This window comes from Leuciscus leuciscus (genome assembly GCF_965113295.1).
Source record: "Leuciscus leuciscus genome assembly, chromosome: 6".
NCBI lineage: Eukaryota > Metazoa > Chordata > Actinopteri > Cypriniformes > Leuciscidae > Leuciscus > Leuciscus leuciscus.
Window position 1 is genome coordinate 8,901,974 of NC_138730.1, and position 15,970 is coordinate 8,917,943.

General features: G+C 38.3%; 1 protein-coding gene across 1 annotated transcript; it reads right to left on the bottom strand.

The window, feature by feature from the left end:
- Positions 1-1,053: 1,053 nt before the first annotated feature.
- wrnip1 (WRN helicase interacting protein 1) lies at positions 1,054-13,847 on the bottom strand. The gene is made up of 7 exons (XM_082174014.1): positions 13,167-13,847; positions 9,832-10,026; positions 6,750-6,982; positions 5,618-5,841; positions 3,817-3,972; positions 3,626-3,705; positions 1,054-1,524 (listed from the first exon to the last, which is right to left on the bottom strand). Exons 1-7 carry the CDS (start codon positions 13,671-13,673, stop codon positions 1,243-1,245), a joined length of 1,677 nt encoding a protein of 558 aa, XP_082030140.1. The 5' UTR covers positions 13,674-13,847; the 3' UTR covers positions 1,054-1,242.
- Positions 13,848-15,970: the final 2,123 nt, after the last annotated feature.

Genomic DNA, 15,970 nt, shown 5'->3' on the forward strand with positions numbered 1-15,970 from the left:
AATATAATTACATAGGAAATATAATTGATTATTTTTTGTTATGGGAAACAGAAAACAACACTGGGTGAAATATTACATGAATGTGTAACAAACCAATGAATTTAAGGATGATGAACAAATGTCCATGCTATTGGTAAAGTTTGATGAAGTTTGTGCAACGAAAATAACTATGTCTGAGAACGAAGGATAATGAGTCAGGATAATTGCATGAAGGGGGTGTTATAATATAGGATAATATCAAGAAAATGCAATTACCTGCCTCCTTGTTTATTGTAGATGCCTTTTTGTTACATATTTAGCTAAAGGATTGAATGTAATTCATTGCATTCAATGTTATTTATTTTTATTTGTAAAAATTGTCTTATATTGTATTGGCATAGATGTAAAGTAATTGTCCGTTATGTATGTGTGTGTGCTCAAGAACACAAAGAACTGTGGTTCTACTCCTAGAACCTTAAAAGGAAATCAGCCATCTTGGTTGAGTTTACACGGACATGAAGAGGTGGACAGCTTGCAGCTGCGAGGCCTTTAGGAGGGTCTGGGAAACTTTGAAAAGTCACAACTTATGTCAATCAAAAAGATTAGAACCTAACGCCTGTGGTAAACAACAGGAGTATAAAAGACTGATGAGCCGATTGCCTCTTTGGATACTGATATGTCAGTACCTCCGACGCCTAGAAGCCCACAGCTGAGGACAAGAAATCCCAAGCGGAAGACAAGAAGCCCAGAGCTGACTACAACTTTGATTCAAAATGTGATTATTGTATGTTATACTTTATTGATGTTTTATTTGCCTTTACATTTTTGTTTATTATATAAAGAAAAGTAACCAATTAAAAGAAATGTAATTGATTACAAAAACTGCCTACCGAGGCTTCTATTTATTGTGTTGTAAGACTTTTAATAAGAACATACCACATAGTATGACTTCTGACCAAATTATAAGTGATTTTAAAATGCTTATAATTTATGCCGGACTCAACTTACTTTAACCTAACCTGAGAATAATAAGTAATAAGGTTAAAGGTGTTAAGATCAAAGTACACACCGCAAATCAATTTACTTTTTATTTAAAACTTTGATTTATATTAAACCATTATTAGCAGCATAAGAAAATACAGATTTATTGAAGATTCTGTGAAATCTCGTTGTAAGAAGTGGAAGACACGACAACAATGACAAAGGAAAAAGAAAAACGGCAAACGTATAAGTCCATTTCTCAAGCAGCCAAAAGGGGAACAGTCATCGACTGGAGGGCGTCCAGGTAAAAAAGTTGATGCCATGAAGTTCCTCAGGAAGGTAATCTTGGTCCACTGGCCCATTGAAGTTTGGGTTATATTTGTATCCTTTAGCGTAGCCCAGATTCTTCATTAGTTTGGTGGGGGCGTTGCGTAGGTGGAGGGGCACGGGCGGTAACGGGCCCTGATGGTTTCTCAGACAGGCCTTGACGTTATTATAGGCCTTGTACACCTCCACAGACTTGGGCGCTCTGGCCATATAAACCACACACTGGGCCAGAATGACCTAAAATAATTCAAGAAGAGATGTAGGTGAGATTGAAGGTGAAAAGTTATTAAGAAAGATCAGGGATATCAAAAAACTACTTCAACAAGTATATAAACTTTATGGAAGCTTTACTTTTGTTTAAGTAATTGTAATTGGGAATTTTTAATCTCACTCTTTTTCTCGCAATTGTGAGAGAATTTTGACTTTTTTACTCAGATTTGTGAGATAAAAACTTAAATTTGCGAGTTATAAAGTCCAAATTGTGAGAGATAAACTCACAATTGTGAGAAAGTAGCAATTCTGAGAGAAAAAAAAAGAGATTCTGACTTTTTTCTTGCAATTGCACGTAAACGTAGATACAAGATATACAGGGTTCTCACACCTTGGTTAACTTCAAATGTATGGCTTTCCAGGTCCAATACCCTAAAATTCAAGGACTTAATGTGGGGACACATTTCGAGTGAGAGCAAGGTTTACATCGTAAGATAACTTTAACAATGTTTCATGTGTCAAACAAAACTATGCAAAAAAGCTTTTTATTTTGCATTTATTTTTGGCCATATAACAGAGATCTGATATTCTATGTCATATTTCTGTTTTGCATAAAACTGAAGAATATTCAGTACATCCAATAATGTATTCTAAAATGATCTGATATAAACTTTTGCATGGATTTTATTGAAAAGAGCTTAGGCTCATGTAACCAGAAGTTTTAAGATATATGAATATAATGTGTGTAGATCCAGCTGCATGGCTTGAAAGAGCCGCTTCTCCCATGCTATCCACTTTGATAGATTGACAACAGGCTCTGCACTGGCCAAGTGATGGTCCTTTGGATCTCTGGCAAGTAGGGTTGCCACCTTCAGAGAGGCAAAATAAGGGAAACCCATACACGACCACCCATAATTTAAATAATCTGTCTAATAACATCTACAAATATAATAGTTACCGGTCTACCAAGCTCTAAAAATGTATGGAATATTATATTAAGAGATTATCCAAATTTAAAACCGAAACAAAAAAGCAATAGGCCTATACCTTTAAAAGCACGGATTTGTCTGTCACTGCTTTAAGTCAGAAGTCCACCGCACCGCATGAGCAAATGAAACTCTGCAGTTCGCCTTACGTTCATCATTAGTTACTGGACAGACCCATTGATACCTTTTTTCATATCTGGAGATGACGTGAGCTCGACATGGTTTTAAAAAAGCCGCGCATTACGCCCGCTTATAGCACATGTTCTCTAGACTCCGTCGGTATGGAAACAAAGACGCTAACATGCAATCACCTGCAAATGCAAAGTGACATCACAAAACTTCTCTACTACTTCTTGTGAAATTTATATCATTATAATTACTATTAGTATTATCCACACTGCAAAATCCTTATTTGTTTATTCAACTATGTGTGGGTCTATGTAAAATACATCTTTTTTTGACATATTTCTGTGTGTATTTAACAGTTTAGGCGTGCCGGAGCTCAAGGTTCACTTTTCTTGTCCGGTTTCCACTCTGGTCTCGGAGCGCGTGCACAGAAAGCCACTTTCACAGTTTCAATAACTCTTATTATTAATCACGCACGCCCTGCAGTTTAGCAACAGCAGACTGTATTTTACGACAATCACTGATCTAGCTGATTTGGGCGTTAAGTTTGGGCTTTTAGGGAGGAACGAATGTGCACCGTAAAAGAAATGCACTAAAATCGCACAGCCCTAGTTTCTTGCTGTAGAGTTGCTGCCGTTGCAATGTCTCTGATCTCTGCAAAGACGTTGCAGATTTATTGTCCTTTTCAGACACCTGGTAGAACTGCCAGACTGGTGAATGTAGTGAAGCAATCTTAGCTGTGCAGAGAGAAATTGTCTTGCGAGTTTTCTGTCATCTGATCAGCCATTATAGAGACCACCGATCAAACTATATAAAGCTATTATCGGCTGATTACGATCTGCGCCCGATCAATCGGACCACCCTTAAATAACAGTTAAAAGTAGTAAAACTAATGTAGAACAAGAATTGTTTTAGTATCTGATTGTGACTCCCAGAATCTAAATTGGATCGAATGGTGATGTGCCTAAAGATTCCCACCACTAGCAGCAATGGCAGTGTATTTGTCTGTGTTGTACCTCACATTCGGGCATGCCGATGAAGTGACAGGCCTGGAACGCCGATACAGCCTGAGTGAGCGCCACAGGGTCCGCCAGACCTTTAGAAGAGTCCACAACAGATCTGGTCTGTCAAGACGTTAACTTTTGGATCACACACTAATTATGGTAAAACAACACAGGTTTTGGAAAACAAAGGACCAGCTACTTACCAATATCCTCACTAGCAAACCGGACCAGTCTGCGAGCCACATACAGGGGGTCTTCACCTCCCTCCAGCATCCTTCCCAGCCAGTAGAGGGCAGCATTTGTTTCTGATCCTCTCATCGACTTGTGCAGGGCTGAGATACAGTTATAGTGCTCCTCACCTGTGGGTCACAGAGTTTAAAGTTCTAGTGAACCGTGGATCTGACTCAGTGTATTGTGTGTCGGTGAGAGTTTGAGTACAACTACCTGTAAACATTTATGTGCATTATGACAATATGCAATAAACATAACATTAAGCTTGAGATTGACTGTTCATACAACAATGAACTATAAAGTAGTTTGATCAGTCACACGAAAGTAATCACTAATCAGAATCAATACTGACAGTGCTACCAAGACAATTACAAAATATATAATTGAGTGTTAAATACCATGAACAGAGACATGATGTGAAAAACACTGCATCAGAATGGTATTATTACATAAAGAATGGGTATTAAATGTTTTGATTGTAAAGTTTAACATCAACACAGTGGTGTAACAGATTATATCATATTTAACATTTCAATCTAATAACGTTAACACCAGCTTGAACTTCAGTATGAATGTTAGTCAGCCTTAATCAGCCTACTGGTGCTGTAATAAACAGCTTATTAAGCAATCATGATTTATTTGTTTATTTATTTGTTCATCTACTTATTTAACATGTATGTGTGCATTAAAAGTACCATTTTGGCAACTGAACGTTTCTGTGCCAAATGAAGATTAAGATGTGTTCTGGTGACTGGCGTGTTTGTTGAACCAATCAGATAAGAGTAAATCGAGAGTCATCGAGAAGCTCATCTGATTGGCTACATGAAGAAGGTGGACTCGCCCTCCTCTTCACGCTTGCAAAACTCAATGAGTGAGAGAATCGTGCCAAAACTGGAGGCGCAGGTAAAAGAAAGACGCAACTGTACAAATCGGGTTATTTCGGGAACTTTTTTGCCTCATGTACACAACAAGTCATTTAGACATTTGCAACAGTTTATTTTTTACACAAAGTTTGATTTTACACACTGAATCTGTTTTGCAGATCCCGACTCTGTTGTTTTCGCTTGCAAATTGCTGTTCACAGGCCTGCAATACTTTTGGCCGTATTTGTGCGCAAAAACCGTGCCAAAAGTGTAAGCGCGGAAAAATGGAAGTCAGAAGAATACAGAGCCTATTTATTTAGCGTTAGCATGAAGCTGCAGTTTCACAATACATGAATTACACTTACGAATAACAGTAAAATGCTGCAATTTTTTTTTTTCTTACACTTGAAAGGCGATTTACACCTTTACAAATCTCCTCTTGCGCATGCAAATTTAATTTACGCTTGCAATCTTATGTACACTTTCACAAATCTTACCCTGAGCATGCGATTCTTTATGGCATCATATTACCTTCATAGAATGTATTATTTTTTATAAAAATGTGTGGAAAAATTCTGAAAACTATTGCAAGTAATGTAGGGATAATCTGGGATTGCTTGAACTTGCATTAATTCTGCAGTTCAAAAACATAGTGAGCCACCTGCATGCAAAATATCTTAAAATATATATATATATATTAATAAGCTAATGACAAAATACTTTAATAAGCTTAACAATATATGACACACAAATTGAAGACCCTAAAAGGGACACCACAATGGGAAATGGTTGCAAATTTGTGGTAGCCTAATTCGTGAATCTTTTGTTACAGGTTGGTTTAGCCACACTAATTGCATTAGATGAAATGGACTGATTATTGGATAATGACTTCAGTGCAAACCGGCCATACCTGCTTTGTCATAAAGAATGTGTGATCTCTGAAGGCCCTCTTTAATGTGTTGCTCACGCACGATTATCTGCTGAGGGCTGCCGTTGGGTTTGGAGGAAGCCGCGCGCGCCTGGACAACACACGCCTGCACCGCCAGCTGAAGGCCGTTGAGAGCGGCTCGGGCATCCCCATCACACAGGTGCGCCACAGTGTCCAGGGCTTTCTGCTCAACACACACCTGAGATCTGAAGACAAACAGCACACTGAGTTCAGGCCTCTTTAACAAATAGTGTTTCCCAACCCTTTTCATTTCAACATTTTCAAGCTTTATAAAGACATTGCAAAAAGTAATCCATATGAATCGAGCAGGTTAATCTTCTAAAGTCTTCAGAAGAGGCACTTCCCTCCACAGAAGACAGTCATACAGGTGTGGAACAACATGAGGGCGAGTACATTTTATATATATATATATATATTTTTTTTTAAACGAAGGGACAGACTATCCCTTACCGAAATCACGTAAGGTACACATAACTAAGCTCAATTATTAATAATACAGGGTGGGCCATTTATATGGATACACCGTGGTGGCATGGGAGTGGTTGGTGATATTGAGGTCCTGTTTGTGGCACATTAGTATATGTCATGGTCACCACCCATCTTGAGGAGTTTGCCCCCTCACATGTACTGGTGTGCCACAAACGGGACTTTGGTGTCACCAGCCATTCCCATGTTGTTGCGGTGTATCCATATATATGGCCCACCCTGTATATTAATATTCTTCACAGTCATTCAGTGGTCCTACTCATCAAATGTTTTATACTCATCCGTAAGATCCAAGTCACAGATTGCTCTTCAGACTGAGTCTCATAAAACAATGAGAACATTCGGTTCATTGAAACTCAACACCGACTCCAAGCGTTTGTGTTTACGGCAGACGCTTCCATGACTCCTAAGGGCCCTAAAACCTGATCCGGAGCGGTTCACAGCTGGTACACTTGAGGTCAGGGTTAGAGACAACTGTTTGTCCTACTTACCAATCCCAATGACTAACAAGCCAATAAATCATCAAAATGAGGCATTAAGGTGGGTGGCAGAGCCATCTCTGTTCCGGGTGATACGCTGTGATAACAAGAGCACAACTGACACTTACTCTGAGCAGATCTCCGAAGAGTCCCGTTCCACTGCATCCCCATTCAACACCTGCAGTCCGAGGAAGTCTACAGCCCGACGCAGGATCAAGCCCATCGCTTCCACCGACAACCTTTCCAGCACCAGAACCCTGCACCGACTCAGCAGCGCGCTGTTGACCTGGAAGGACGGGTTCTCTGTGGTGGCCCCTATAAGAGTGATCGTCCCACACTCCACGTGAGGCAGAAAGGTGTCCTGATGCCAGAACGGGAAGAGGAATATTGAAGTAAGGGAACATTGCGGGGGGAAAAGAAGATACCAAGCATTCCCCAAAAAATGGCTAAATATCAAAGGTGAGTCAGTTCTAGAAGTAATGATGACGGTTGATATCTTTGTCTTAGAAAAGCTAATTTTTTCTTTTTAAATAGGCTAAAACTTGACAACACTAGTCAAAAAAAAAAAAAGTACCAACTTCGGTACCAAGTTGCTACTGAAATGTTAAAAATGTGAGGCTTTGAGCGCTGTTAAGCAGAATCGTAAACGCCTCTGCTTGACAACACTGTTTCAGACCTGTAGATTGTTCTAGAGCTTGCACGATTCTGGATAAATTGAGAATCACACATTTTTTGACGTGATATTTTAACGATTACTCGTGCAGATTTCGATTGTTCACTTTGTTCCGAAGTACTTCGATTTTTGCCATGTTGCATTTTCTTCTTGGTTTGGTTTGGTTTGCTTTTACAAGGCAACATTTGAAAGAGCACCAAAATGTGTTCATGCAGGTGACGCGAGTAAAACTGCGCTTTCATTGGTCAGAGTGCACCTGTTTATGTTCCTCATCCGTCATGATGGATTGACAAGGGTTTATTGTGGCTTTAGCTGTCGTTACACTCACTTGTACAAATGTATAGAAGCATTTATACCCTCTCAAACTGAGGTATAGAGTGGGAATCAAGGCTTTGTCTGGACAGCATTGTTGTAATACACTGGTTTCGAAGTTAGTGCAATTACATGACGTTTTAAGATGAAGAGGCGCTCATTGGTTTTCAACGCAGAGAATATGACACTGCTGCTTTTTATGGAACAATTTTCCCATTATGAATTATAATACCGTTCAGCTCATTGGTGTGTTGGGTCTGATTGCTTCGTCATCACAAGCGAGGTGAGAAAACGGCCTTAATGAATTCTGCAGAACTCAACATTGCATCAAGCTGCGGTCATATTTAGACTTTTTCAGCAAATTGTTATGGTCGAAATCCAGTCATTTCCGTGCATTCTGGAATTTCACTTCAGAGTAAAAGATTTCCCCATGCAGATTTTGCATTGTATTTAAGTAAGATGGTTGTATAGAAAGGAGCTATTTGTCTGATTAACTGGACATGTTTGCACTCGTGACACAGATGAGGTACACAATTATCTTTATCTTCCTGTTGACCTCATATTTTCTGTCTAATAGTTTCCAGCTTGAGAGCCTCAATGAGGCCACTTTGGTATTCTGGAAGCACACAATAAAGAGGCGCAATACATTCCAGCATAAATATATGTCGCTCCTTTTTTTGTCGGGGGGGAATATGTTTCAGGTTCTTTGAATCCAAGCTAAATAAGAAGGAATGAGAAGGGTATCCCCATGCCTGGCATATTGTCTGCTGCATTTAGAAATATAATTATGGGTTTATTTTAAGGCCACTGGCGCTGTCGTGAAGGATAAACTTTACTGGCTGTCTGGCATACACAAATAAACATGTTTCCAGGGTGATCCTGTGATAGCTGTACCTACACGATAGGGCTGGGAGAAAAAAAATCGATTCCCCTAGCTATCGCGATTTAAAAAAAAAAAAATTATTCTAAAATCGATTTTTTATTCCAGAATCGATATTAATTCAAATGCAATTGCTTTATTTTTGTCCTTGCTTGTAGATGAGGTTGACAAAAGTTGGCCACTTTTGTTCCAACAGAGGATGAAATGTGTCGTTATCTATGAGTGTTGAGTGACGTAATATTCCTTTCAAGTGGACGTGTGGAAGAGACGTGAGACTGAACGCACTGAAAAGCCCTTGTGCTAACTCATATGCTTAGAGAGAAATAAGACAATAGAGCTGCACAATTCATCTTTAAAAGACTGTGATCTCGATTCAAACACCCACGCGATCCTTCAATTCGTCTGTCTATTAACCTGACAAAATCATATCGCAACATTCAAATCTGTGTTGGCGCTGGCGCTGACCCGGAGAGAGTCGTCATGAAACAGCTTCACAAACAGCCTTTTCAATGTCATAGTATCATTATTTCTGTGATGCAATAGTTAAAAGTTCAAATATGAACACTGATGTCTACGACAGCGATCAAAATCAGCTTTTGATAGAAACTTGTTGCTTAAAATAACGCATCTATTGATTACAAGTGACTGTTAAAAATGTTATTTGTTATTGAATCATTTATTCAAGAGAATGTAGTAATGTAAGATGTGATGATTTGTTTTTGTAAATATGACTCATCTTATACATCATGCACAGTCTGTATAAGTGTATGATTTAACTTTTCCCAATGGTCTAGTGTTAAAAAAATTGAAATATATTACAATATCGAATCACAATACTTGTAGAATCGCAATTCTTAATTTTTTTTTATTTTTTATAAATCGCAATAAATATTGTATCGGCGCCCAAGTATCGTGATAGTATCGAATCGGGAGATAGGTGTATCGCCCCAGCCGTACTACACAAGACATCTAACATACATGAACTTACACTCAATGACATGCACTGGTCACCGAAAGTACTTGGAGAGCTGCACGCAAAAACATCTGAATTTCAAATCAAGTGTCTGTATCTAAAATGCTATGAGGAATCAGCTGACGTTCTAGGGTTTTTTATGGATGTACTGTATGATGTCAGTTCTCCTCAGTTGTCCTAGAGAATTACATGAACTATCATCATGTCCCACTAATGTTTTACAACCACAAAATGGCACAAATGTCTCGTCTTCAATTTCAAAAACAGATCTATTATGTTTGATGTTCTAGTGTTTTTACCTAATGTGCTGACATTCATAAATTCTATGGCTTTAGCATCCAAATACTGTCTCTCTAATGTAAGGTAACAGACCTGCTGGGATTTGTTGAAGCGATGGATCTCGTCGATGAACAGAACAGTCTTTCTCTTGCACAGACGAAGCTCGTTCTGGGCCTGTTTGATGACCTCACGCACATCACTGGTTGAGGCGCTGGTGGCGGAGAGCGTTATGAAGCGTCCTGTACCTTTCTTCTTTACAGAACTGGCAATAATATGGGCCAGGGTGGTCTGTGAACAACAAACAGGATGGGGTGGTGAAATTTACAAGAATCTTCTCATGATTTCATCAAATGTGATCACTTTTGACTCAAAATCAAGTTTCAATACATGTTTGTTGTTTGCAACGTATCAATTCCATTTGAAATAGTTGAGAAACACAAAATTTGACATGAGTGAACTCAAGTAGAGGGGAATAGACCCCCAACATGTGACACTGGCTCTGCTGTAGATCCATGTGACAATCTATAAAATACCAAAAATAAATGAGTGAAACCAGATAGTGGACACAGGAAGGTCCCCGTTTCTGAATCCCCCGAGTCAGTTTTCCATTACACATCACAAAGTGAACTATCCATCACAGCAATCGAAAATAAGCTTCTAGTCTACACTAAAAAGAGTACATCTCGACATCCATACAAGTACTGAAGGCAAGATAATAACAGGGCGAACGTCACAAAGAAATGTCTGAGCCACTCGAAAATCTAAAGAGAAATAAACATTCAAGCACATTACATTCTCATTACTATAATGCAGTAATGAAAATCATCCTGTCCCGCCACTATCTTTTCAGAGTAGTAAGTTAACTGAATGACCCCTAGGGACATTACTCTAGCACATGCACCTGTCAACAGCTAATGTGACCCTTTTCACACGTCTTAACACGTCACTTCAGAATAGCATACAATTGGGTCAACTAGCTCAAATGAAACCAATGACATTCACGTTGTCATATCTCAAATGTCATTACTTTTGACCAAAGTCAATTATTCTAATCGTAATAATAGAACTGAAATAAGCTCACGTCCACCTTCTACAAGAGATCTTTACTGTATAGAAGACATTAAATGCTCTATTATGGCCAAAACATTGACACACATACATGACTTTTTATAAACTCTCAGGCTCTGTTTACACCTAAGATGTGTTTTGGTCGATCGGATCACAAGTAGACGAGGGAGACTCATTCCTGTTTACACCTGGTGTTTTAATCCGTCTCTTTTGTCCACTTTCACCCACTTCTGTCCTGATTTCTTCCATGGTCGGGTAAATGTATGAACTTTTTCAGATCTTTCAATCAAATGGACAAATTAAGCTCACGCAATTCACATACGAACGGCCCGGAGACGATGGGAAAAACACACGGAGAGCATCAGCTTTAGTTTCTGCTCTGACAGACACAAGACCAGCCGAACGCTGTGAGTGTGTGTTAGAAATCAGGAATGGAGAGAGAACATTGTGCTTGGGACATTTTTCACCTTTAAACCAAACTTGGATCTCCAGCCGACAAAGTTTAAATCCCGTCTGGCAAGAGCTCTTCCCATAATGTTACTCATGAGGTCAGTAGACGGAGAGAAGACGGTGTTTAGTGGCTGTTTGAACACATTCGACCACATGACTGTTTACACTACGAAAGCAATCCGGTTAAATGTGTTTTCAACTTCTTCTGGAAGTGGTCGACAGTGGACAAGCTCAAAACCTCTTAAACCCCGTTTACACCTGTATTTAGTGTCGTCCACTTGTGATCTGATCTACCAAAACACATCTTAATGCCAGCCGTACACAGGGCCATACATACAAAGGTTCAAAAAGGGGGTTTTGGTTGCATTAGAAGAACCTTTTTTATTATTATTATTATGAAGAACATTTTAATAATCTAAATAACCTTTAGTGCGAAGAGAAGGTTCCATGTGTGTTCTTCATGGAACCATCAATGCAAATGAAGAACCTGTCACTGTAATGAGACTGTTTGGGGGAATTATGCGTAACTGTTATTATTAATAAAGCTGCATTTTCTTCCAGTAAAAATGTCCTTTTATTTTTATTTCAATTCCACTGTGAGATTTACTCACATATGCGGTATATTATCTGGATATTACCTACTTCCTGGGACAGGTTCGTGTCCATATAGTGACTTGTGCGATAGTCTTAAACATAAGACCATCACAACTAGGCAGCATACAGTATTTCCAGCCACAACAAAGACACTAAACAGGGAATGGAAAGGTTGCATTGGAGTCAGATATCAAACAGTGAGGAGAATGAAACGACTAGGCCTTTGGAAAGCATCATTCCCTCTGCTGTGACATGAATCACTGAGGCAGTGTTTCACGAGTCTCGTGTATGGAATAATTCCTATAAAATTCCAGATGAAGAATCTGAAAATGAAAAGTGACTTTAATAACAATGACATGACAAAAATGTGACTAGCATGTAACATTTTGGAGAAATAATTTGAAATGTAAAAACAAAATTGTGTGTAAAAAGCCTAATTTATTTTTTGATAAATGCAAATATTTGAAAATTATTTTTTTGGGAAATATAACGAAGGATCGGCCTGATATTTACAGTTAAAATGTAGAGTTCAGCCAAAAATGTTAAATTCTACATAATTTTTTAATGACATTTATAACGCAAGACTTTTGTTTGTGGACATTTTTTTAATAATTTTTTTTTTTAAGTATTCTTTTGTATTCCGCAGAATAAATAAATCCATACAGGATTGGAACAACATGACACTTACATAAATGGTGACAGAATTGTCATCTATGGGAGAACTATTCCTTGGCATATTTTCAAGCTGTTAAAATGAGTTTTTGAAGGTTAATAACTAAGTAAACAATCAGTCTGTAGCATCCATTAACATATATCTATATCTGGAGTCTCAGAGACCAGGATAAAGGACTTTTGAAACACATTAAAAACAAGATGTCTTACTTGATGATATGTTTTATTTTTTCAATACCACATGTTTGTGGGTATCTCCCTTAAAGTCAGCATGAAATTAAAGTTGAGATTTTGCTTCCCAATTGGGAAAAAGCTTATGAGAATAAAGAAATAAAAATAGGATTTGTCTATGGGAAATGTTAGTGATCGTTGTTGTTTGCTGTTGCCGTGATCTCATGCCAGTGACAGGAATGAAGCTGAAAGTGGAAGGCAAAGTTATTTTGAATAAAGATTATGAGGGCACATTCTTTTTTTTTTTTATAATAATACAATGATGTGTGCACGGATAAATAACTGATAATAAATACTGCAATATTTCATAAAACATAAGAATTGTCCATTTTGATTTCATGGTGACTTTAATAGAACATAAAGCTTGAAGCTATATCTAGTGCAAATGAGTGAATTAACTACAAACCAGAGACCTTTCCACAGCCTGGCGGCCCCCAGAGAATCAGAGATGGGATGTCCTGTGACAGAAGCAGGGGTCTCAGCAGGGTCTGCTCTCCCAGCAGTTTATTCTGCCCGAAATACTCCTCCAGGGTGCTGGGTCTCAGGACTTCAGCCAGGGGTTTGCCATTATTCAGACGTAATGCTCTGGGTGAAGATGCAGCGGGTGCGTCTGGACACTCAGGGTTCACGTCTGGACTGATGGACACTTCTGTAGCGTTACTCTCTGTGCCCAAAGATGCGGGCTTCTGTTTCTGAGGATCAGTCGCTTTAGATCTGGGTTGAAACACGGAGAACACTGAAGAAGGGCGGGTGTCAGTAGTGCCAGTGCGGGGTTTTTTGGAGGGTGGTCCAGATGTTTGATGAGGAGCATCATTGCCCTGTAAACACTCATCCAAGTGCGCATTAATTCTGCCCGGGTCAAAGTCACACGCGCAAACCGGACACTTCACGACACGATCATCTGACGCATTCTCCGCCATGCTCACACTGAATTCCTCTGCGTATTCCCCGAATATAGCGTGTAAATCACCTGTCGTGCCTTCTTGTTGACATTCACCCACATGCACAGAAAGAGCGCTCTTCCGAGAGGTTATTATGACGCGGGAGATTGAAATCTCCTCTCGCGAGATTCTGTAGTGACAGCAAAGTTAACTTGAGTTCCTGGTTCCACTGAAGTTCCACGTGAAGTTCGAAGTTGGAATTTAGAACGTCGCTCTTCATTCGCGAAACAAACACACTGCACGGGTGTGTGTTTTACTTCCATTCATAATGAAATGGCTCTTGTAAGCCGGAAACGGTGTAGACTTGCCGGAAGAAATTTTAATTAACGTACTAGCCTACTTCATATGTCAACATTACGATATAAGCCACAAGTTGCAATTAAATATCATGTTGCAATTTTAGGAAATCGTTTTTTTTTTGTGAATAAAAAAAAAATCCCTACAAGTTTTTAAACCATACAAATGCAGGGTGTAGTTTAGTCATGTTTTAATAACCATAATCTTAAGAACTAGGCTAAGTTATAATATCTGATTAAAAACAATTTAATTCATATGTATTTGTATAGCGCTTTTCACAATACATTGTTCCAAATGCATCTTTACAGAAAACGCATGTGTCTACATTACAATTTAGAGTAATCTTTTATCAGATTTATAATTAGTCACATTTCCAAATATTTTCTAATTTTATATTTAAAATTTAGTATAAATATTTATTTATAATAATTATTATATAATATATAATAGATATAATCATTCTGATGGAATTTCAACATTTAATCAATGTCACCTTGCTATCTGGGCTGTGTCAAAGTAATGTCCATATGTCAGCAATGTACAGTTAGTTCTAAGATGATACAAACCATGCATTTAGATAACATCATGTATTCATTTTAGGAAGGAACAATGAGCTCATGAAAGTAATTATTACAAGTTGTGAACATAATGATTACAATAGGCTATAGACAATTTGGCGTGCTGGTTTGGTGTCGGGGGTCTCCTGCATGACTGTCTTCTCGTTGTCTGCTTTGATGAATTTATTAAACAATAGAAAGTATTGTACAATTACAGTTTTCATCATGGCTCATGTCTAACAACTAGCGTAAGAACAAGATATAATAATAACAACAACATATGAATGCTTTTTAATTTCTTTATTTGGAATTGAGTGCATTCACTTCCTGCTGCAGAATTTTACTGATGGACTAATTAATTTCAACTTTCTTTTTACGCATCTAGCCCTAAAAAGCAACCAAGCCACGAGAGGCCGGTGACTGAAGTGACCCTGCTCAAAAACACAGAGACTCCAGATGAATCTGCTCAATTCAAACAGGCCAGCATACATTTGGGAAAACTGGCCTTTTCCCACTATCTGGAGAGGGTTGAGACCATGCGCTGCTTCTGGGAGCTGAAGCATATTGAGCTTGAGGGCGAACAGGTATAGGCATACTGTGCACACACAAAGACTGTTTACATCAAACAACGTTATTATGTACATGTGATTTAACTTAAGCTTTTGAATTCCATGCCAGTCATGCCCTGTCTTCCTTTAGCTGCACTCACTATACTGCTATAGCATGGCACCATTAACAGTAATGCCACTGGTTTTAATCTTATAAAATGTTTAACTTCAATGCAATTAGCTTCAGATTCAAGCATCTGCCAATACATGAATGTGTATTTACCATCTAGTTTGAGATTTCTCTCTCAAACCTTGGTTCCACAGTGATAAAACATGGCACACGGCTGCCATCTAGTGGAGTGGGTTTGCAACTTCAATGACTACACTTACATTAAGGACATTAAGCTAAATGTGAATACATGGAAATCAACTATTGATAAATGTATTAGGTCTATTTTTTCATTGTTTTATTTTATTTTCAATGGGTAAGAGTGCATTCCAATCCAAATAACAGCACAGATGGATTAACTTTGTAGATGCACTTATGCATTGTAGAACATCTGCACAAATTAAACGTATTAGTCTGTAAAAATTGTAGTATAAATCTTTTTTGAAAGAAACAGTTGACTGCATCTAATTGCAGGGCCAGATTCAGCGAAATTGTGTTTTTCTGCTGTTCCTGGCTTGTTATGAATAAATAGTTGATAATAAATCCTTAAAAATGCATAACATATGTGAGAAATTAATTAATAGATTAATGAGTAATAAATGAAGAAAGTAACCTAAACTGATTTGTACGTTTATGGTATAAACAAAGTAGAAGTGCAGAAATGCTTGTTGAAATGCAACTATTACATAGGAATGAGCCATGCAA

Coding starts and splice junctions, on each gene's coding strand:
- wrnip1 (XM_082174014.1), bottom strand. CDS start 13,673: ATGGCGGAGAATGCGTCAGATGATCGTGTCGTGAAGTGTCCGGTTTGC. Junction 10,027..13,166: donor GGCCGCCAGGCTGTGGAAAG/GTCTCTGGTTTG, acceptor TGTTGTTCACAG/ACCACCCTGGCCCATATTAT. Junction 1,525..3,625: donor TCGGCATGCCCGAATGTGAG/GTACAACACAGA, acceptor GAATTATTTTAG/GTCATTCTGGCCCAGTGTGT.